Source organism: Ranitomeya imitator, chromosome 2, assembly GCF_032444005.1.
Source record: "Ranitomeya imitator isolate aRanImi1 chromosome 2, aRanImi1.pri, whole genome shotgun sequence".
In the NCBI taxonomy this organism is placed as follows: Eukaryota; Metazoa; Chordata; class Amphibia; order Anura; family Dendrobatidae; genus Ranitomeya; species Ranitomeya imitator.
In genome coordinates this window covers 720,696,262-720,721,521 of record NC_091283.1, presented here as the reverse complement: position 1 = coordinate 720,721,521, position 25,260 = coordinate 720,696,262, and the positions used below count along the sequence as shown (strand labels likewise).

At 42.2% G+C, this 25,260-nt stretch overlaps 1 protein-coding gene across 1 annotated transcript; it reads left to right on the top strand.

Moving 5' to 3' along the window:
* The first annotated feature begins 545 nt into the window (after window positions 1-545).
* LOC138667722 (uncharacterized) lies at window positions 546-4,756 on the top strand. Its single transcript, XM_069755826.1, has 4 exons — window positions 546-1,475; window positions 1,867-1,911; window positions 2,662-2,715; window positions 4,605-4,756. The coding sequence occupies exons 1-4, from the start codon at window positions 605-607 to the stop codon at window positions 4,655-4,657; spliced, it is 1,023 nt and encodes a 340-aa protein (XP_069611927.1). The 5' UTR covers window positions 546-604; the 3' UTR covers window positions 4,658-4,756.
* The last annotated feature ends 20,504 nt before the right edge of the window (window positions 4,757-25,260 follow it).

The window sequence follows — 25,260 nt, the reverse complement described above, 5'->3', positions numbered from 1 at the left end:
ATAAGGTGGCTGTTAAAAATAGAGAGAGTTAGAAATTAGTGAAACCCCAGAATCATCCACCTTCCAATTCAGACCTGATTCCCTGTGCAAACATATCCCGACATGAAAAGAAAAGAAACAAATTTGCATGTGCCATCTTACATATATATATATATATATATATATATATATATATATATATAGATTCTGAACTAAAGGACATTTATGTCTATTTGTATATGTGGATTTCCGTACTGTGTTTAAATGGCGTGATTTCAGAATGGAACCTCTATTTAATATTATATATAGCATATGATTTCAGGCAGCTATATCATTTTTCGGCGAGTCATGTAAACAATAGTTTTACAGTGCCTGTAAAGTCCCAGGGGAACCACCCTGCTCTCAAGCCAGCAGTATTGACAATATGAAATGGTTTCTAAATTATACACATTGCTCCATCCTACTTATCAAATTAAAATGACAGCCAATGGAAAAACAAGACAATTTAGGATTGAGGTTAGTTCAGGGATATAAAAGGAGTCGTTTCCAACATAGCAGACATGTAGCTCTTATTTTGCACTCTTGCTCTAAGGATTTGCTTAGTTTAGTTTTACGTACAGCTATCATGTCTGGTGTTAAAGGTGTATCTGGTGGTGGAAGCCAAAAAGGTGGTTCTGGTGGTAATTGTGGTGGTGGATTTCAGCAAGGAGGCTCCGGTGGTGGGTATCAGCAAGGAGGTTCAGGAGGAGGTTATCAACAAGGCAGTTCTGGAGGTGACTGTGGTGGAGGATATCAGCAAGGTGGATCTGGTAGTAGTTGTCAGCAAGGTGGCTCAGGTGGTGGATATCAACAAGGTAGCTCTGGAGGAGACTGTGGTGGGGGATATCAGCAAGGTGGCTCCGGAGGTGGATATCAGCATGGCGGCTCTGGTGGCGGATGTCAGCAAGGTGGTTCCGGTGGTGGATGTCAGCAAGGTGGCTCCGGTGGCGGATATCAGCAAGGCGGCTCCGGTAGTGGATGTCAGCAAGGTGGTTCCAGCGGTGGATATCAGCAAGGCGGCTCTGGTGGAGGATATCAGCAAGGTGGCTCCGGAGGTGGATATCAACAAGGTGGTTCCAGTAGCGGATGTCAGCAAGGTGGCTCCGGTGGCGGATATCAGCAAGGCGGCTCCGGTAGTGGATGTCAGCAAGGTGGTTCCGGCGGTGGATATCAGCAAGGCGGCTCTGGTGGAGGATATCAGCAAGGTGGCTCCGGAGGTGGATATCAACAAGGTGGTTCCAGTAGCGGATGTCAGCAAGGTGGCTCCGGTGGAGGATATCAGCAAGGTGGCTCCGGTGGCGGATGTCAGCAAGGTGGCTCTGGCGGCGGATATCAGCAAGGTGGTTCTGGTGGCGGATATCAGCAAGGCGGCTCAGGTGGAGACTGCGGTGGTGCATCTGGCCAGCAGAACTTAACCATGTGTGGTGGTGGACAGCAGCAAGGAGGATTACACACATGTAAGTACATATAATGAACCATAGAAAATATTATACCGAACATGTCTATTAACTAAGTAAATGTTAAATGTTGTACCTTAATCTAATATTATCTTCCAACTGTTGACCTTTTTTATGAGGATGTCTTTATTATTATTTTATCTTTAGAAATGTAAATAACTAGAAGCAACAGCATAGTAAAATAAGATACCATTATATATTCATACTGCTTGTATCTGGAATACCAAATAGCTATAATGGTTATAGCATGAATATAACAGCATATAGCATGGGATACAGCATAGTATAACTTATAGGAAAACAATGGCAAAATAAAATTGTGATGTGTTTAAATGAGAAATTTGTTTTCTAGCAAAAAAATGTACTTAACAGTGTCACATTTCTTTTGCAGCTGGAGGCATTGGACAAGGTTCATGTGGCGGTGACAGTAAATCAGGTATAATAATTAAACAAAGCAGGAATAAAATGCAGAATTGCTTTTTTAAATTCCTATTAAGCAATTATATTAATTCCATTACAATAAAAGTCGTGTAGTTATTGTCACATTATGTGACTTAATTATTCTTCAGGCCCCACATACATGCCACAGAGCCTGTATGAGCCATATGTACTGCCATACAGTGAACTGTCAGATGTTCAATAGATGTAGCTTTTCTTAAATGAACAAATAAGAAAGATATGTTTAAGCACAGACTAAACAATGACAATTCACAAGCCTTGAACTTGTATAGACTCCAATTGATCCTGATCCTGGGAATCCTTTCTAAATAGAGCATAGATGCACATGCTCCACTCTGTTTCTTATCTATGGGACAGTTGGAAATAGCCAAATGCTGCGCTGATTATGGTAAAGTCTTTTGGACAAGACCCACCTACTTGGCTATCATCAGTGAGGGAAGCAGCTGTTTAGTTTCCAGTTCTCATACAGCGATGTTTTATGACATGAAAGTACCAGGCCCTTTTAAAAACCAGTTTATACTACGGCTATCTGACTATTACTACAGATGGTGGACCAATGGGAGATTCCACACTGATATCAATATTCCATGAAAGAGCACATGCATAGAAGACAGATTCAATACAAAAGCAGACAAAATCTGTAACAAGCATATTTAGGCATAAAAGGAGTACAGTTATTTAAAAAACAGCTTGTATCACTTCTAAAACTTATTGTGCTTTCTTTTAGGTGGTGGTGCTGGATGTGGCCAAGGCATGGATTCCTGTGGTGGCAGCATATCAGGTAAGATACTAAGTAGGTACTTGTAAGGCTACTTTCACACTAGCGTCGTGCACTGCACGTCGCAATGCGTCGTTTTGGAGAAAAAACGCATGCTGCAAAATTGCTTGCAGGATGCGTTTTTTTTCTCCATTGACTAACATTAGTGACGCACTGTGACGCTTTGCCACACGTCGCAACCGTCGTGCGACGATTGCGACGTGTTTTGGCAGACCGTCGCCACCAAAAAACGTTGCATGTAACATTTTTTGGTGCGTCGTTACCGTCTTTTCCGACCGTGCATGCGTGGCCCGAACTCCGCCCCTGCCCCCCCCCGCACCTCACAATGGGGCAGCGGATGCGTTGAGAAACAGCATCCACTGCCCCCGTTGTGCGACGCTTCCACAGTATGCATCGGTGCGCCACAACGTCACATTGCGATGTGCAGTGCACAACGCTAGTGTGAAAGTCGCCTAAGTGGCAACCATTCTTTCCCAATAGCTTTGGCTCTTCCATCTAGCCATAATTAAAAGGATTTATATGATATGTCTGCAAAAGCAAAAAAGTAAATAGTTTTAAAACTCTTTACTTCAAGAAGTTCAATTATATTATATTCATAAACTTACCCTATTGCAAACAAGAGCCTTAGCAATAAAGGCTGAAAAATTCTGTAAGAGTCCTTGATTTACAGCAATGCTCAATAATACCACATTTGTATCTAATTTGTGACCAATTTAGCACAGGGCACAGTGATACAGATAATTCCATGCAGATACAAACAATTAGGGCTCGTTTACATGTCCCATTTCTTGCATGAGAGCTTTCTGTGAAAAGCATGAATACGACTCGTTCCTATGTTATTCTATAGGACTCTTCACATGTCCGATTGTTTCATGTGGTCCGCAGGCAGTATCTGAGACATGTTCAATTTTTATCCGAGAGTTAGATCAAAGTCGGCAATGCAAGTCTATGGGTCTGTGAAAAAAATTGTACGTCACTCAAATGATATGAGTGCAACCTGATTTCATGGAAGGTCAAAAAGAAAAGGTGTAGAAACTTTTATTTTCCCTCCATGTACAAAAAAAAAACCTCTTATCAAAGTCTGATCAGAATAATCAGTCCATTTATCTCATACACGGAAAAATCCGACGTGTGAATGAGCCTTAGGGTGACACAACCATAAGGATACAATTGTGCTGAATGTGTGTGAGGTGACACAAATCTCTGTAGGTAATAACTACTGTACCAAAGGCTTAAGCATGGCAAGCTTGATTGCGATCTAATTAATGAGACACAGTGAGCATGTGCAACTACTGCTCCATTTACTGACTATAAGAATAGTGGTCGCACATGCTCTTTACCGCTATTCACATTGGGACCTCTTGTTTTTGGATTGGTGGGGTCTTAATAGCCAGATTTCTAACAATCACACATTCATTATTTATCTTGGGCATGTTTCATTCTGTTTATGGGAAAACTGCTTGAATTAATGAGTCAGAACTTTGAGAACTACGGTAGTTAAGTCAGCTAAAAGAGATTAAAGTATTTCATTAGAAACTTCATATGGTCTAGTTTTCGATGTTTTAAATTTTCACCCCAAAATAAAACAGGTGAACACATAAAATAGACTTTAAAAAATAAATCAATTAAAAGAATAAGGTGAAAATGAGCAACTGTAGAAAAACACACAAAAAAGGCACTAATGTAATAATGAGCTGGGCCTATAATGGCTCCTAACTATCTCTGTATGAAGCAAGAGGATCTATTTTTTGGAGGGAAGTTATTGAATGCATTTGAATGTATTCATACACTTATGTAAAAGAGAATAATGCATTGAAATGATTTTTTGGCATGTCTCTCGGGGAAAAATGATAAACTAAATTATGATATATCCCTTTTTCTTATGTTTTCAGATGGTGGCATTGGCATAGGATCAGGATCAGGATCAGGAGCATGCAAGAAGTGAACAGAACTGTAGCACAAAAAAACAAAGCCTAAAATCTAATCAATACATGTGATTTTCTGACGCCTTAAATTATCTAATAAATATGATTTTTCTCATTGATTTAAGCATCTTGAGTTTTGTATCTTCTGAATTACAAGTAAGATACTTTAACCCCTTAGCGACCGCCGATACGCCTTTTAACGGCGGCCGCTAAGGGTACTTAAACCACAGCGCCGTTAATTAACGGCGCTGTGGAAAAAGTCAATAGCGCCCCCCAGAGGCCGATTTTCTCCGGGGTCTCGGCTGCCGGGGGTAGCCGAGACCCCAGAGAACATGATTCGGGGGGTTTTTAACCCACCCCGCATTTGCGATCGCCGGTAATTAACCGTTTACCGGTGATCGCAAAAAAATAAAAATAAACGCGATCTCTTTTTAATTTCTCTGTCCTCCGATGTGATCGCACATTGGAGGACAGAGAAAAGGGGTCCCAGGTGGCCCCCCAATACTCACCTAGCTCCCCCGATGCTCCTCGTGTCTCCATGTGGGCACCGCCATCTTCAAAATGGCGGGCGCATGCGCAGTGCGCCCGCCGGCCGGCACCGGGAGAATCTTTGGGGTCTCGGCTGCCGGGGGTAGCCGAGACCCCAAAGCGCATGATCGGGGTCGGTATTACCGACCCCTGTTTTGCGATCGCCGGTAATTAACTGTTTACCGGCGACCGCAAAAAAAAAAAAAAAAAAAAAAGTAAAGTGTAATTCTCTGTCCTCTGATGTGATCGCACATCAGAGGACAGAGAAATAGGGGGATTCGGGGACCCTAGCATACTCACCTAGGTCCCTGGATCCTCTTGCTGCTCCTCCTGGCCGCCGGCAGAAGAACATGGCGGGCGCATGCCCAGTGCGCCCGCCATCTGTCTCCATCTGCCAGCCGGCAGGAGAACAGCAGTTGGGGCTAAAATTAGGGTTAGGGTTATGGGTAGGGTTAGGGTTAGGGTTAGGGGTAGGGTTAGGGGTAGGGTTAGGGGTAGGGTTAGGGTTAGGGGTAGGGTTAGGGGTAGGGGTAGGGGTAGGGTTAGGGGTAGGGTTAGGGTTAGGGGTAGGGTTAGGGGTAGGGTTAGGGGTAGGGTTAGGTTAGGGTTAGGGGTAGGGTTAGGTTAGGGTTAGGGGTAGGGTTAGGGGTAGGGTTAGGGGTAGGGTTAGGGTTAGGGCTAGGGTTAGGGCTAGGGTTGGGCCTAAATTTAGGGTTAGGGTTGGGGCTAAATTTAGGGTTAGGGTTGGGGCTAAATTTAGGGTTAGGCTTCTTTCACACTTACGTCGGTACGGGGCCGTCGCAATGCGTTGGCCCGACATAACGACGCACGTTGTGAAAATTGTGCACAACGTGGGCAGCAGCTGTAGTTTTTCAACGCATCCGCTGCCCAATTTATGTCCTGGGGAGGAGGGGGCGGAGTTACGGCCACGCATGTGCGGTCAGAAATGGCGGATGCGACGTCCAAAAAAACGTTTCATTGAACGTTTTTTTGTGCCGACGCTCCGCCAAAACACAACTGATCTAGTGCACGACGGACGCGACGTGTGGCCATCCGTCACGATCCGTCGGCAATGCAAGTCTATGGGCAAAAAACGGATCCTGCGGGCACATTTGCAGGATCAGTTTCTTGTCCAAAATGACGGATTGCGACGGAATGCCAAACGACGTAAGTGTGACAGTAGCCTTAGGGCTAGGGTTAGGGTTGGGGCTAAAGTTAGGGCTAGGGTTGGGGCTAAAGTTAGGGTTAGAGCTGGGATTAGGGTTAGGGTTTGGATTAGGGTTGGTATTAGGGTTAGGGTTGGCATTAGGGTTACGCTTGGGATTAGGGTTAGGTTTGGGATTAAGGTTAAGGTTAGGGTTGTGATTAGGGGTGTATTGGGATTAGGGTTAGGTTTGAGGTTAGGGTTGAGATTAGGATTAGGGGTGTGTTAGATTTAGGGTTTTGATTAGGGTCATGGTTAGGGTTGACATTAGGGTTGTTTTGGGGTAAGGGTTGTGATTATGGTTAGGGTTAGTGATTAGGATTATGGATCAGGTTGGGATTAGGGTTAGGGGTGTGTTGGGGTTAGGGTTGGAACTAGAATTGGGGGTTTCCACTATTTAGGTACATCAGGGGGTCTCCAAACACGACAGCCAATTTTGCGCTCAAAAAGTCAAATGGTGCTCCCTCCCTTCTGAGCTCTGCCGTGCGCCCAAACAGTGGGTTACCCCCACATATGGGGCATCAGCGTACTCGGGATAAATTGGACAACAACTTCAGGGGTCCAATTTCTCTTGTTACCCTTGTGAAAATAAAAACTTGGGGACTACAATATCTTTTTTGTGGAAAAAAAAAATATTTTTTATTTTCACGACTCTGCATTCTAAACTTCTGTGAAGCACTTGGGCATTCAAAGTTCTCACTACACATCTAGATAAGTTCCTTGGGGGGTCTAGTTTCCAAAATGGTGTCACTTGTGGGGGGTTACTACAGTTTAGGTACATCAGGGGCTCTGCAATCGCAACATAATGCCCACAGACCATTCTATCAAAGTCTGCATTCCAAAAATGCGCTCCTTCCCTTCCGAGCTCTGCCGTGCGCCCAAACAGTGGTTTACCCCCACATATGGCACATCAGCGTACTCGGGATAAATTGGACAACAACTATTGCAGTCCAATTTCTCCTGTTACCCTTGTGAAAATAAAAACTTGGGGGCTACAATATCTTTTTTGTGGAAAAAAAAAATATTTTTTATTTTCACGACTCTGCATTCTAAACTTCTGTGAAGCACTTGGGCATTCAAAGTTCTCACCACACATCTAGATAAGTTCCTTGGGGGGTCTAGTTTCCAAAATGGGGTCACTTGTGGAGGGTTTCTACTGGTTAGGTACATCAGGGGCTCTGCAAACGCAACATAATACCCGCAGACCATTCTATCAAAGTCTGCATTCCAAAACGGCGCTCCTTCCTTCCGAGCTCTGCCGTGCGCCCAAACAGTGGTTTACCCCCACATATGGGGTACCAGCATACTCAGGACAAATTGGACAACAACTTTTGGGGTCCAATTTCTCTTGTTACCCTTGTGAAAATAAAAACTTGGGGGCTAAAATATCTTTTTTGTGGAAAAAAAAAACATTTTTTATTTTCACGGCTCTGCATTATAAACTTCTGTGAAGCACTTGGGAATTCAAGGTTCTCACCACACATCTAGATAAGTTCCATGGGGGGTCTAGTTTCCAAAATGGGGTCACTTGTGGGGGATTTCTACTGTTTAGGCACATCAGGGGCTCTCCAAACGCGGCATGGCGTCCGATCTCAATTCCAGCCAATTCTACATTGAAAAAGTAAAACGGCACTCCTTCTCTTCCAAGCTCTGCGGTGCGCCCAAACAGTGGTTTACCCCCACATATTGGGTATCGACGTACTCAGGAGAAATTGCACAACAACTTTAGTTGTCTAATTTCTCCTGTTACCCTTGTGAAAATAAAAATTTGTGGGCAAAAGATCATTTTTGTAGAAAAAATGCAATTTTTTTTTTTCACGGCTCTACGTTATAAACTTCTGTAAAGCACATGGGGGTTCAAAGTGATCGCCACACATCTAGATAAGTTCCTGAAGGGGTCTAGTTTCCAAAATGGTGACACTTGTGGGGGGTTTCCACTGTTTAGGCACATCAGGGGCTCTCCAAACGCGACACGGCGTCCAATCTCAATTCCAGCCAATTCTACATTGAAAAAGTAAAACGGCACTCCTTCTCTTCCAAGCTCTGCCGTGCGCCCAAACAGTGGTTTACCCCCACATATGGGGTACCAGCATACTCAGGACAAATTGGACAACAACTTTTGGGGTCCAATTTCTCTTGTTACCCTTGTGAAAATAAAAACTTGGGGGCTAAAATATCTTTTTTGTGGAAAAAAAAAATATTTTTTATTTTCACGACTCTGCATTCTAAACTTCTGTGAAGCACTTGGGCATTCAAAGTTCTCACCACACATCTAGATACGTTCCTTAGGGGGTCTAGTTTCCAAAATGGGGTCACTTGTGGGGGGTTACTACAGTTTAGGTATATCAGGGGCTCTGCAATCGCAACATAATGCCCACAGACCATTCTATCAAAGTCTGCATTCCAAAAAGGCGCTCCTTCCCTTCCGAGCTCTGCCGTGCACCCAAACAGTGGTTTACCCCCACATATGGCACATCAGCGTACTTGGGATAAATTGGACAACAACTATTGCAGTCCAATTTCTCCTGTTACCCTTGTGAAAATAATAACTTGGGGGCTAAAATATCTTTTTTGTGGAAAAAAAAAATATTTTTTATTTTCACGGCTCTGCATTATAAACTTCTGTGAAGCACTTGGGCATTCAAGGTTCTCACCACACATCTAGATAAGTTCCATGGGGGGTCTAGTTTCCAAAATGGGGTAACTTGTGGGGGATTTCTACTGTTTAGGCACATCATGGGCTCTCCAAACGCGACATGGCGTCCGATCTCAATTCCAGCCAATTCTACATTGAAAAAGTAAAACTGCACTCCTTCTCTTCCAAGCTCTGCGGTGCGCCCAAACAGTGGTCTACCCCCACATATTGGGTATCGACGTACTCAGGAGAAATTGCACAACAACTTTAGTTGTCTAATTTCTCCTGTTACCCTTGTGAAAATAAAAATTTGTGGGCAAAAAGATCATTTTTGTAGAAAAAATGCAATTTTTTTTTTCACGGCTCTACGTTATAAACTTCTGTGAAGCACATGGGGGTTCAAAGTGCTCGCCACACATCTAGATAAGTTCCTTAAGGGGTCTAGTTTCCAAAATGGTGTCACTTGTGGGGGGTTTCCACTGTTTAGGCACATCAGGGGCTCTCCAAACGCGACATGGCGTCCAATCTCAATTCCAGCCAATTCTACATTGAAAAAGTAAAACGGCACTCCTTCTCTTCCAAGCTCTGCTGTGCGCCCAAACAGTGGTTTACCCCCACATATGGCACATCAGCGTACTCGGGATAAATTGCACAACAACTATTGCAGTCCAATTTCTCCTGTTACCCTTGTGAAAATAAAAACTTGGGGGCTACAATATCTTTTTTGTGGAAAAAAGAAATATTTTTTATTTTCATGACTCTGCATTCTAAACTTCTGTGAAGCACTTGGGCATTCAAAGTTCTCACCACACATCTAGATAAGTTCCTTGGGGGGTCTAGTTTACAAAATGGGGTCACTTGTGGAGGGTTTCTACTGGTTAGGTACATCAGGGGCTCTGCAAACGCAACATAATACCCGCAGACCAGACCATTCTATCAAAGTCTGCATTCCAAAACGGCGCTCCTTCCTTCCGAGCTCTGCCGTGCGCCCAAACAGTGGTTTACCCCCACATATCGGGTACCAGCATACTCAGGACAAATTGGACACCAACTTTTGGTGTCCAATTTCTCTTGTTACCCTTGTGAAAATAAAAACTTGGGGGTTAAAAAATCTTTTTTGTGGAAAAAAAAAATATTTTTTATTTTCACGGCTCTGCATTATAAACTTCTGTGAAGCACTTGGGCATTCAAGGTTCTCACCACACATCTAGATAAGTTCCATGGGGGGTCTAGTTTCCAAAATGGGGTAACTTGTGGGGGATTTCTACTGTTTAGGCACATCAGGGGCTCTCCAAACGCGACATGGCGTCCGATCTCAATTCCAGCCAATTCTACATTGAAAAAGTAAAACGGCACTCCTTCTCTTCCAAGCTCTGCGGTGCGCCCAAACAGTGGTTTACCCCCACATATTGGGTATCGACGTACTCAGGAGAAATTGCACAACAACTTTAGTTGTCTAATTTCTCCTGTTACCCTTGTGAAAATAAAAATTTGTGGGCAAAAAGATCATTTTTGTAGAAAAAATGCAATTTTTTTTTTCACGGCTCTACGTTATAAACTTCTGTGAAGCACATGGGGGTTCAAAGTGCTCGCCACACATCTAGATAAGTTCCTTAAGGGGTCTAGTTTCCAAAATGGTGTCACTTGTGGGGGGTTTCCACTGTTTAGGCACATCAGGGGCTCTCCAAACGCGACATGGTGTCCAATCTCAATTCCAGCCAATTCTACATTGAAAAAGTAAAACGGCACTCCTTCTCTTCCAAGCTCTGCGGTGCGCCCTAACAGTGGTTTACCCCCACATATTGGGTATCAGCGTACTCAGGAGAAATTGCACAACAACTTTTGTGGTCTAATTTCTCCTGTTACCCTTGTGAAAATAAAAATTTGTGGGCAAAAAATCATTTTTGTAGAAAAAATGCAATTTTTTTTTTCACGGCTCTACATTATAAACTTCTGTGAAGCACATGGGGGTTCAAACTGCTCACCACACATCTAGATATGTTCCTTAAGGGGTCTAGTTTCCAAAATGGGGTCATTTGTGGGGGGTTTCCACTGTTTCGGCACATCAGAGGCTCTCCAAACGCGACATGGCGTCCAATCTCAATTCCAGCCAATTCTACATTGAAAAAGTAAAACGGCGCTCCTTCACTTCCAAGCTCAGCGGTACGCCCAAACAGTGGTTTACCCTCACATATGGGGTATCGACGTATTCAGGAGAAATCGCACAACAACTTTTGTGGTCTAATTTCTCCTGTTACCCTTGTGAAAATAAGAATTTGTGGGCGAAAATATCATTTTTGTGTAAACAAAAGCGATTTTTTATTTTCACGGCTCTACGTTATAAACTTCCGTGAAGCACTTGGGGGTTCAAAGTGCTCACCACACATCTAGATAAGTTCCTTAAGGGGTCTAGTTTCCAAAATGGTGTCACTTGTGGGGAGTTTCCACTGTTTAGGCACATCAGGGGCTCTCTAAACGTGACATGGCGTCCGATCTTAATTCCAGCCAATTCTGCATTGAAAAAGTCAAACGGCGCTCCTTCACTTCTAAGTTCTGCAGTGCGCCCTAACAGTGGTTTACCCCCACATATGGGGTATTGGCGTATTCAGGAGAAATTGCATAACAAAATTTATGGTTACATTTCTGTTTTTACACTTGTGAAAATAAAAAAAATGGTTCTGAATTAAGATGTTTGCAAAAAAAAGTTAAATGTTAATTTTTTCCTTCCACATTGTTTCAGTTCCTGTGAAGCACGTAAAGGGTTAATAAACTTCTTGAATGTGGTTTTGAGAACCTTGAGGGGTGTAGTTTTTAGAATGGTGTCACACTTCATTATTTTCTATCATATAGACCCCTCAAAATGACTTCAAATGTGATGTGGTCCCTAAAAACAAAAGGTGTTGTAAAAATGAGAAATTGCTGGCCAACTTTTAATCCTTATAACTCCCTAACAAAAAAAAATTTTGTTTCCAAAATTGTGCTGATGTAAAGTAGACATGTGGGAAATGTTATTTATTAACTATTTTTCGTGACATATCTCTCTGATTTAAGGGCATAAAAATACAAAGTTTGAAAATTGCAAAATTTTAAAAATTTTCGCCATATTTCCGTTTTTTTCATAAATAATCGCAAGTAATATCGAAGAAATGTTACCACTAACATGAAGTACTATATGACACGAAAAAACAATCTCAGAATCAGCGGGATCCGTTGAAGCGTTCCAGAGTTATAACCTCATAAAGTGACAGTGGTCAGAATTGCAAAAATTGGCCTGGTCATTAAGTACCAAATTGGCTCTGTCACTAAGGGGTTAATACCCCATGCTATTCAAGTTGTTGATTAAAAATGGTGAAGTTTCTCTCTATATCTTTAGTTGCTGAATGTTCTCTAATTCTGCATTTTGCTTGTGTCCTTGTCACAATAGATAGCATGAAGCGAATCCTGCAGGCCGCTCAGGTTACATAGGTAGTAAAACTCAGGCAGGTTGGCACATCTGCATGTGCCATTGAAAGAAAGTTTGTTGTTTCTTCCAGCAAATTCAAGAGTTACATAGTGAAGGTTGAAAAAACAAATCAGTCTATTATAAAGTTCAACCTTTCTTTATATATTATACATTTATAAACTGCAATGCCAATTGTTCGGCTAAAAGAACCCTGACCTTTTTAAAGGGACACTGTCACCTGAATTTGGAGGGAACAATCTTCAGCCATGGAGGCGGAGTTTTGGGGTTTTTGATTCACCCTTTCCTTACCCGCTGGCTGCATGCTGGCTGCAATATTGGATTGAAGTTCATTCTCTGTCCTCCGTAGTAGATGCCTGCACAAGGCAATCTTGCCTTGCGCAGGTGTGTACTATGGAGGACAGAGAATGAACTTCAATCCAATATTGCAGCCAGTATGCAGCCAGCGGGTAAGGAAAGGGTGAATCAAAAACCCCAAAACCCCGCCTCCATGGCTGAAGATTGTTCCCTCCAAATCCAGGTGACAGTGTCCCTTTAAAATGATGACATAGTATCTGCCATTACCGTCTCTTGTTGTAAGGTATTCCACAGATTACGTTTAATGTATAGAACCCTTTCCCATTTAGATGCCAGAATTGCCTTTCCACCACATATATTGAATGTTCTCTTGTCCTTTGATGGGTCTTTGGATGAATAAATTTTGTTCCAGTTCTTTGATTTGAGTACAGAAGTATTTGTACATGCAAGTAAGAAACAAAAGAAGCACTGTGAGAGTCCTACAAAATTATTACAACTTGAATCTGGTGTGCATGTTTCTAACCAAACTGTCAGAAACTGACTCCATAAAGATGACAATAAAGGAAACCTGTCACCCCCCCCCAGGGCGTTTTTAAGTAAAAGAGCCACCTTCAGCAGCATTATGGCTGCATTATGTGAAGGTGGCTCTTATGTTTAGCATCCCTAAGAATGCTGAAATAATGACTTTTATAAATTTGGCGCCATATCTCTATTGAGTCAGGGAGGTATGATTTCTCCCTGACTCAAGCGCCTCACAGCCGTCCATCATCCCACCGGGAGCCACCACCACTCTTTCGTGACATCACCGGCACCTTCGTGTAGCAGAGGCCCCAGATCCCGCCCCGCAGTGTGTTATGATGTATTCACACTGCGGGGCTTGGAATCTGGCGCCTGTGTAGTGGAGAGGGTCACCGTGCTCCATTGAAGATAGTGCCGAAGTCTCGCGAGACTTAAAAAAACTCGCGAGACTTTGGCTCTAGCTTCAATGGAGAACTGATGTCCTGTAGTGGAAGCTATGTTCAAAGCCCAGTACTGTGCAGCTTTATACCATAGTACACCAACATTGGCAAGTCTGCTATTTTTCATCCTGATCTCTTCCCAGCTGACAGAAAATTCACATTGAGCACATGTGACAGAGTCTGGGGATGCTGTGTTGAACGTCATGCTTCCTGCAAAATTATTCAGCACAACTGGTGGGCCAGGGATAGCCTGTGGAAGTATATCCCTTTGAATTGTGTGCAAACATTCACATGCTAACTAGTGATGAGTGATTGCTAGAATGATCGGGTGCTCGTTACTTGGGTCAAGCAAATTGGAATACTCGGGTACTTGACCCGAGCAACGAGCCCAATGTAAGTCTATGGGAGACCCATGTATTTTTACTGCGATCCCACTCGGGAGTCCTTTTAATGTCTAAAAACATCTGAAAATGATGGAAACACTGCTCAAATAACACAGGAATATCATGGGGATCGCCCCTGGAAACATTTCTGTCTCGTAGGTCACAGCTGTAAGCAATGTTGTCAGAGTTTCAAGCGATTTTTACAGGTGCATCAAAAAACATCCAAAAATGAAACCAAAATGGATTTTGCTGGGAAATATTTTAATGTACATCCTTTCCAGGCTAATGACTTGTATACAATGCAAAATAATTTACCCCAGACATAAATGTTTCTCCACCACTTGGGCTATGTTCACACGCAGCGTTTTTTATGCATTTTTCAACTTTAACATTGCTTTCAACAAATGCAAATGCATTCACTGGGAAATGTAATTGTAACATTTAACAACCCTAGCTGGCCATGTGGTGTGTGACACATAAGGAGGTACTCTTAATGTCACAAAGCCTATTTTTAGAGGGGCATCAGGCAGCACTAATACTCTTAAAGGACCATTATTAAACAGTGGGTCTCCTATGCTGTTATAGCCTATGCTGTGAGTGGCTGGGCTGCAAATAATTACAACGTACCCCAATACCCCTTTCACGAGAGGTATAGGAGATCTTCCTGAAAAAATGTTTAATTGAATGCAAGGCCTGCACTGCTATCAAGTCACATGCACCCAATAAGCCTTTGAACCCAGGTACTGGATGGCCACAGGAAAACCCACTTCACAGTCTTCAGTTGGTCCTGCCATACAGTTTCCTTATGCATTGAATGCAAGGGCTGCCTTTACCCAAATTTGCCTGCACCCCAATCCACCTTTGGAAAAACATGGAGGAGGGCCTCATAAAAAAAAAGTTCCATTACAAAGGAGCGGGTCTCCTAGACTCGTAACGACCTTACACTAAATGTATGGGCTGACAAACATTTCCCCATGGGGGGTACATTTTTTAAACAATGTTTTATGGGGATCATAGACACCCTTGTCAAAAAATTGACTGGCTGAAGCAGCATGGAATATGTTAACCCTGGTGATCTAGTGGCAGTAGATGATGAGATGTGGAGGAAGGGCTCATTAAAAACTAGGCCCAATTTAAAAGAGCGGGTCTCCTAGACTTGAAATGCAACATTTCCCCATGGGGGATAAATTTAAAAAAAAAATCAGCCCAAAATAGTGTTTACTGTTTAGAGCTAGGGTAAAACACAGCAAAATAGTGAAAAGCCAAGATTTTCAGACCACAGATTGACCAGACGTGTGACTAAGATAACAGACTGTTTCAATACGTAGCTTGTATTTTGTCCAATTAAAAAAAAAAAAATGTATACCACAGATACACCGTGCATCTGACGAGGATAACAGAGTGATCAAAATGTGGCCTTGATTTTTTTGGGCCCAACAAAATTGTATCAATAAGAAGGCTATGAAACTAAAATAAAACATTTGTAGTACTAAAATTGTACAATATTTATGATATGCAATGCATGTGGCGTACAAATCACAGTGCTAAATTTAAAAACTGAAGATAAATATTCTTTTGCCAGCTGAAGATTTTTTGGTCACCAAAATATTGTCCAAAATGGTGTAATACATGCCCCAAAAAGTACAGTACACAAAAAAAGGCCAGAATTTTATGCGCACTCACATCTGATGCCTGGGACAAAAACAACCATTTTAAATTATTAGATTTAATGCTCTTGTATTAAACTTACCTGGATGTAGTCTGCAGCGTGACCAAGCCAATAAATGTTGTAAAAAATGTGGCTCTGTATTGCTTTGTAATAACATTTGCAGATGGGCACAGATAATTGCAGCTAGGTATATATAAAATACACAGCAGCAGCAGACAGTAATGGAGCCTTTTGATGTATGCAGGGAGATCTATAGACTCACATACAGTGCCTGCATGCCTTGCAGTGATGTGAATATGTGCACATAGACTCCCCTGCCTACCTAGCACAATTAAATAATAGGCTCAATGTAAAGGAGCGAGTCTCCTAGACTTGTAATGCCCATACATGAAGTGCATGGGCTGACAAACATTTCCCCATGGGGGGTACATTTAAAAAAATTATTTTATGGGCATCATAGACACTCTTGCCAAAAATTGGACTGGCTGTAGCAGCACACAACATGGTAACCCTGGTGATCTAGTGGCAGAGAATGAGGACACATTAGAATGATAAATCATACTGAAATCAAACAAATGAATAAAGGATGTGAATCCGCCTATGAAAGAAAATAACGGGAGGCGCGACACAGGTTCCTAGATATGAAGCCAGAATGTGTCCAACGAGTTATGTTATTCCCTAGCAACAACTCAGAGTCAGGGATATAAATAAAAATGTAACATAATGGTATTTCAATATTTTTATATTGGACAGGTATACACTAGGTCATAACAGGAAGGTCCAGAGATAGGAAAAATGGAAAATATAACAATAAATGGGAAGAATATATGTACATCTCATTTTTATGACATTTGTCCCTTGGGGAGTAACATTTGTTTTGGTTTCAAATTAGTAACGGGCATCATAAATAAAACCTGGCTAAAAATTGGACTAGCTGTAGCAGCACAGAACACGTTAATCCTGGTGATCTAGTGGCAGAGAGTGAGGAGATAATGATGAAGGCCTCCTAAAAAATTTGGCCAAATGTAAAGGAGCAGATCCCTAGGCTTGTAATGCCAAGCATGAAGTGAATGGGCTGACAAACATTTCTCAATGGGGGGTATATTTAAAAAAAAATATTTTATGGGCATCATAGACACCCTTGTCAAAAATTGGACTGGCTGTAGCAGCACAGAACACGTTAACCCCGGTGATCTAGTGACGGAGAATGAGGAGACATTAGAACGATAAATCATACTGAAATCAAACAAATGAATAAAGTATATGAGTCCAGCTATGAAAGAAATTAACAAAAGGGAGGGGCGTACACAGGTTCATAGATATGAAGACAGAATGCGTCCAACAAGATATGTTGGTCCCTAACAACAGCTCAGAGACAGGGATATAAATAAAATATAGTATAATGGTATTTCAATACTTTCATATTTCTGAGGTATACACAAGGTTATAGGAGGATGGTCCAGAGATAGGAAAAATGGAAAATATAACAATAAATGGGAAGAATATACATACATCTCATTTTTATGACATTTCCCCCTAGGGGAGTAATATTTGTCTTGGTTTCAAATTAGTAACGGGCATTATAAAAACACCCTTGCCAAAAATTGGACTGGCTGTAGCAGAACAGAACACGTTAACCCTGGTGATCTAGTGGCAGAAAACTAGGCCCAATTTAAAGGAGCGAGTCTCCTAGACATTTAATGCCCATACCTGAAGTGCATGGGCTGACAAACATTTCCCAATGGGGGTTACATTTAAAAAAAATATTTTATGGGTATCATAGACACCCTTGTCAAAAATTGGACTGGCTGTAGCAGCACACACACGTTAACCCTGGTGATCTAGTGGCGGAGAGTGAGGAGACATTAGAATGATAAATCATACTGAAATCAAACAAATGAATAAAGAATGTGAATCCCTCTATGAAAAAAAATACCAAAAAGTTCATAGATATGAAGCCAGAATGTGTCCAACGAGATATGTTGGTCTCTAGCAACAGCTCAGAGAAAGGGATATAAGTAAAATATAATATAATAGTATTTCTATATATTTTTATATTGGAGAGGTATACACTAGGTCATAAGTAGTGTTGAGCATTCCGATACCGCAAATATCGGGTATCGGCCGAAATTCTCTGTATCGGAATTCTGATACCGAGTTCCGATACTTTTGCGATATAGGATACCGGAATCAGAAGTTCCCATAGTGCAATGATGCACTATAATGGAGTGTGGGTGGTGCGTGGGTGGAGACTGCGTGTCTGTGTGTGCTGGCGGTGTCTGTGCGTGACCGTGGGGGGTCTGTGCGGGCCTGCCGGGGCTCTGTGCGAGCTGCCGGGGGTCTGTGTGGGCTGCCGGGGGTTTGTGCGGGCTGCCAGGAGTCTGTGCGGGCCTGCCGGGGCTCTGTGTGGACTGCCGAGGCTTTGTGCGGGACTGCCGGGGGTCTGTACGGGCCTGCTGGGGCTCTGTGCGGGCTGCCGGGGCTCTGTGCGGGCTGCCGGGGCTCTGTGATTGACATATTAGTCAATGATGGGACAGTAATAGTCCCATCATCCGGCTAATGTGTTAAATATGAAAAAAATAGAATAAAAATAAAAATACTACATACATACTACATACATACTACATACTACATACATACTACATGCATACTACATGCATACTACATACATACTACATACATACATACTACATACATACAACATACTACATACATACTACATGCATAATACATACATACTGCATACATACAACATACATACTACATACATACTACATACATACTACATACATACAACATACTACATACAAACTACATACTACATACATACAACATACTACATACATACTACATACATATTACACACATACTACATACCACATACATACAACATACATACATACATACTAGATACATACATACATACATACTACATACATACTACATACATACATACTACATGCATACTACATACAATACATTCATACATTACATACAATACATACATATAGACATACAGTATAGGGTTGAGCAACTTTTCATTTTTTCAGGTCGAGTCGGGTTTCGCGAAACCCGACTTTCTCAAAAGTCGGGTCGAGTGAAATCGGCCGATCTTATTGAAAAGTCGGGGTCGGGGATCGGCCGAAATACGAAACCAAATGCAAAGTCAATGGGAAATTTTTTTTTATATTTACTGCAGCGCAATATAGCAGAAAAGCCGGTAATTCAATTGCCAGCTTTTCATTTCTCCTGCCTAAACCCGACATGATATGAGACATGGTTTACATACAGTAAACCATGACATATCCCCCTTTTTTTTGCATATTACACACTACTAATGTTAGTAGTGTGTATGTGCAAAATTTCGGCGCTCTAGCTATTAAATTTAAGGGTTAAATCACGGAAAAAATTGGCGTGGGCTCCCGCGCAATTTTCTCCGCCAGAGTAGTAAAGCCAGTGACTGAGGGCAGATATTAATAGCCTGGAGAGGGTCCATGGTTATTGCCCCCCCCCCGGCTAAAAACATCTGCCCCCAGCCACCCCAGAAAAGGCACATTCTCGTTCTGTAACAAATTAAAAATGACCATGATTAAGACGTTAGTCGAAATGAGTCGGAAGAACGCTGCCATGTGTGCATAATGCTGTAAGAAATTATACTTATTTACAAGTGGTGTACCATAGGATACAACCCTTTCCTTTTTTAAAAAAAAAATGAAGTAATAAACTTAGTGATTTTACTACATTCCTGCTGGATTCATCGATTTTTCTGTGGACTAAGTGCTCAAATTTTCCGTGCAGGAACAGGTGTGGAATAGCGGATATTCAGGTGAGCTGACTATCTTTTGTTTTTTTGTAAATTAAAAATAATAAACCAACAATATACATACCTTCCATTGATCTGTAACGTCCCACGATGTAAATCTATCTGAAGGGGTTAAAATATTTTACAGGCAGGAGCTCTGCTATAATGCAGCTGTGCTCCTACCTGTAAAACCCCGGGGAATGAAGGTAATGTAGGTCAATGACCTATGGTTACCTTCAGTCGCGGTGATGCGCCCTCTGCTGGATGTCCTCATATTAACTCGAGCCTGGGAGCTTTCCAGTAAAGTTCCCACGCTTGAGGTAATTTGAGGACATCCAGCAGAGGGCGCATCACCGCGACTGAAGGTAACTATAGGTCATTGACCTACATTACCTTCATTCCCCGGGGTTTTACAGGCACGAGCACAGCTGCATTATAGCAGAGCTCCTGCCTGTAACATATTTTAACCCCTTCAGATGGATTTACATCGTGGGATGTTACAGATCAACGGAAGGTATGTATATTGTTGGTTTATTATTTTTAATTTGTTACAGAACGAGGGTCTTCAGGTGGATTGAGAGAGCAATAAAATATTAAAACAACCTGTGTGTTTATTTAATTAAAATACTTTTTAATAATGTGTGTGTGTTTTTTTAAACCCTTTCATACAATTGGATTAATAATGGATAGGTGTCAGAATTGACGCCTCTCCATTATTAATCTGGCTTAATGTCACCTTTCAATAGCAAGATGATATTAACCCTTCATTACCCCATATCCCACCGCTACACGGCAATGGGAAGAGAGTGGCCAAGTGCCAGAATAGGCGCATCCTACAGATGTGCCTTTTCAGGGGTGGCTGGGGGCAGATGTTTTAAGCCGGGGGGGGGCAAAAACCATGGACCCTCTCCAGGCTATTAATATCTGCCCTCAGTCACTGGCTTTACTACTCTGGCAGAGAAAATTGCGTGGGAGCCCACGCCAATATTTTCCACGATTTAACCCTTAAATTTAATAGCTACAGCGCCCAAATTTTGCACATACACACTACTAACATTAGTAGTGTGGAATATGCAACAAAAATGGGGATATGACATGGTTTACTGAATATAAACCATGTCTCATATCATGTCGGGTTTAGGAAGGAGAAATGAAAAGCCGGCAATTGAATTACCGGCTTTTCAACATTATCGCGCTGAAGTAAATATATATATATATATATATATACTAGATGTTGGCCCGATTCAAGCGCATCGGGTATTCTAGAATATGCATGTCCCCGTAGTATATGGACAATGATGATTCCAGAATTCGCGGCAGACTGTGCCCGTCGCTGATTGGTCGAGGCAACCTTTATGACATCATAGTCGCCATGGCAACCATTATGACATCTACATCGATACTGTGCCCGTCGCTGATTGGTCGAGGCAACCTTTATGACATCATAACCAACAGGCCAGACCGCATATCAAATATAAGGGTTGGGGGTCACTTGGGAAATAGCGATCACAAAATAATAAGTTTTCAAGTATCCTTTAAAAAGATGTGTAGTAGAGGGGTTACAAGGACACTAAACTTCAGGAGGGCAAATTTCCAACGGATGAGAGAGGATCTTGGTGCAATTAACTGGGACGATATCCTGAGACACAAAAATACACAAAGAAAATGGGAGACGTTTATTAGCATCCTGGATAGGACCTGTGCACAGTATATACCGTATGGGAATAAACATACTAGAAATAGGAGGAAACCAATATGGCTAAATAGAGCTGTAAGTGACAAAAAGAAAGCATTTAGAGAATTAAAGGAAGTAGGTAGTGAGGAGGCATTAAATAAATACAGAAAATTAAATAAATTCTGTAAAAAGCAAATCAAGGCAGCAAAGATTGAGACAGAGAGACTCATTGCCAGAGAGAGTAAAAATAATCCTAAAATATTCTTTACCTACATAAATAGTAAGAAACTAAAAAATGATAGTGTTGGCCCCCTTAAAAATAGTCTGGGTGAGATGGTGGATGAGGATGAGGAAAAAGCCAATATGCTAAATGACTTTTTTTTCATCAGTATTTACACAAGAAAATCCCATGGCAGACAAAATGTCTAGTGATAAAAATTCCCAATTAAATGTCACCTGCTTAACCCAGCAGGAAGTGCGGCGGCGTCTAAAAATCACTAAAATTGACAAATCTCCGGGCCCGGATGGGATACACCCTCGAGTACTGCAGGAATTAAGTACAGTCATTGATAGACCATTATTTTTAATCTTTAAAGACTCCATAATAACAGGGTCTGTGCCACAGGACTGGCGTATAGCAAATGTGGTGCCAATATTCAAAAAGGGGACAAAAACTGAACTCGGAAATTATAGGCCAGTAAGCTTAACCTCTACTGTGGGTAAAATACTGGAGGGCATTCTAAGGGATGCTATACTGGAGTATCTGAAGAGGAATAACCTCATGACCCAGTATCAGCACGGGTTTACTAGGGACCGTTCATGTCAGACTAATTTGATCAGTTTCTATGAAGAGGTAAGTTCCAGATTGGACCAAGGGAACCCAGTGGATGTAGTGTATATGGACTTTTCAAAAGCTTTTGATACGGTGCCACACAAAAGGTTGATACATAAAATGAGAATAATGGGGATAGGGGAAAATATGTGCAAGTGGGTTGAGAGCTGGCTCAGGGATAGGAAACAAAGGGTGCTTATTAATGGAGCACACTCGGACTGGGTAGCGGTTAGCAGTGGGGTACCACAGGGGTCAGTATTGGGCCCTCTTCTTTTTAACATATTTATTAATGACCTTGTAGGGGGCATTCAGAGTAGAATTTCAATATTTGCAGATGACACTAAACTCTGCAGGGTAATCAATACAGAGGAGGACAATTTTATATTACAGGATGATTTATGTAAACTAGAAGCTTGGGCTGATAAATGGCAAATGAGCTTTAATGGGGATAAATGTAAGGTCATGCACTTGGGTAGAAGTAATAAGATGTATAATTATGTGCTTAATTCTAAAACTCTGGGCAAAACCGTCAATGAAAAAGACCTGGGTGTATGGGTGGATGACAAACTTAAATTCAGTGGCCAGTGTCAGGCAGCTGCTACAAAGGCAAATAAAATAATGGGATGCATTAAAAGAGGCATAGATGCTCATGAGGAGAACATAATTTTACCTCTATACAAGTCACTAGTTCGACCACACTTAGAATACTGTGCACAGTTCTGGTCTCCGGTGTTTAAGAAAGACATAGCTGAACTGGAGCGGGTGCAGAGAAGAGCGACCAAGGTTATTAGAGGACTGGGGGGTCTGCAATACCAAGATAGGTTATTACACTTGGGGCTATTTAGTTTGGAAAAACGAAGACTAAGGGGTGATCTTATTTTAATGTATAAATATATGAGGGGACAGTACAAAGACCTTTCTGATGATCTTTTTAATCATAGACCTGAAACAGGGACAAGGGGGCATCCTCTGCGGTTGGAGGAAAAAAGGTTTAAGCATAATAACAGACGCGGATTCTTTACTGTAAGAGCAGTGAGACTATGGAACTCTCTGCCGTATGATGTTGTAATGAGTGATTCATTACTTAAATTTAAGAGGGGACTGGATACCTTTCTGGAAAAGTATAATGTTACAGGGTATATACACTAGATTCCTTGATAGGGCGTTGATCCAGGGAACTAGTCTGATTGCCGTATGTGGAGTCGGGAAGGAATTTTTTTCCCCAATGTGGAGCTTACTCTTTGCACATGGGGTTTTTTTGCCTTCCTCTGGATCAACATGTTAGGTTAGGCTATGGGTTGAACTAGATGGACATATAGTCTTCCTTCAACCTTAATAACTATGTAACTATCATCGTCGCCATGCTGTGCCCATCGCTGATTGGTCGAGGCAACCTTTATGACATCATCGTCGCCATGCTGTGCCCATCGCTGATTGGTCGAGGCAACCTTTATGACATCATCATCGCCATGCTGTGCCCGTCGCTGATTGGTCGAGGCCGCCAGGCATCGGGTATTCTAGAATATGCATGTCCCCGTAGTATATGGACAATGATGATTCCAGAATTCGCGGCAGACTGTGCCCGTCGCTGATTGGTCGAGGCAACCTTTATGACATCATCGTCGCCATGGCAACCATTATGACATCTACGTCGATACTGTGCCCGTCGCTGAATCAGAAACGTGAGATGTCTACGTCCTTTATGACATCATCGTCGCTGTGCCCGTTGCTGATTGGTCGAGGCCTGGCGGCCTCGACCAATCAGACGCGGGATTTCTACGTCCTTTATGACATCATTGTCGCTGTGCCCATCGCTGATTGGTCGAGGCCTGGCGGCCTCGACCAATCAGAGAGCCGGGATTTCCAGGACAGACAGACAGAAAGACAGACAGACAGACAGACGGAAAAACCCTTAGACAATTATATATATAGATATATATATATATATGTGTGTCTCTATGATATATATATATATATATATATATATATATATATATATATATATATACAGTATAAAACGAAACCCGACTTTGGAGAACAGATCGCCGACCCGATCCCACAGTGGGATCGGGTCGGGTTTCACGAAACCCGACTTTGCTAAAAGTCGACGACTTTTGAAATTTGCCAATCTGTTTCGCTCAACCCTAATACAGTACATTAAACATAGAGTACATACTCACCATCACTTGTCACTTTGTTCCCCAAAGCCAGTGTCATCTGTAAAACATATTAAAATAACAAACAAACAATATACTCCCTGATCCGCAGAAATTCACGAGTGTCCCATGGTGATCTCCTGTGGAGAATGGCAGCATCAACTGATGCGACCGCTTTCCAGGGGCACCAGGAACACAATGACGTGAGGAAGGTATCCTTCCGCACTGTATTCCTCCGCCGCTGTAAAAAAAGTAGTCCTGGTCTCACTTTTGGCATTGCTGTGTGAGAAGTTTTCCCACGCAGCAATTGCCATAAAGTGAGACTTTGAACTATAGTAACCTCAGTGATGTACTGCAGGAGCCACTGTCTCCTGTCAGTGTGTCACTGATGGTCCTATAGAGCAGTGACATCACCCGATGTCACTGTTCTATAGGTGAGATCGTCGTGGGACACTCGTTATTAATTGGACTACGGCGGACAGGTAGAATATGGTTTATTATTTTACGTTTTTTGCAGGCGCTGAAGTATGGTAAGTATGGTTAAATGAAGAAGATTAAAATACTTTTTTCCTAATGTGTGTTTGTTTTATTAACCCTTTATTACTATTGGATTATTACTGGATAGGCATCTTATTGACGCCTCTCCGTTACCTTACAATAGCAAGGTGATATTAACCCATTATTACCTTATATCCCACCGCTACGCTGAAGTGGGAAGAGAGGGGCTAAGTGCCGGAATTGGTGCATCTTGCAGATGCACCATTTCTGGGGCGGCTGCGGACTGGTATTTGTAGCCGGGGGGCAATATCCATGGCCCCTCTCTAGGCTGTGAATATCAGACTGCAGCTGTCTGCGTAGCCTTTCTGGCCATAAAATATAGGAGGACCCCACGTCATTTTTTTGGGGGTCCCCCTATTTTAATAGCCAGTAAAGGCTACTCAAACAGCTGTGGGCTGATATTCATAGCAGGCTTCAAATATTGGCCCCCGGCCATCGGCTTTCCCCCTCTGGTGCAGAAAATTG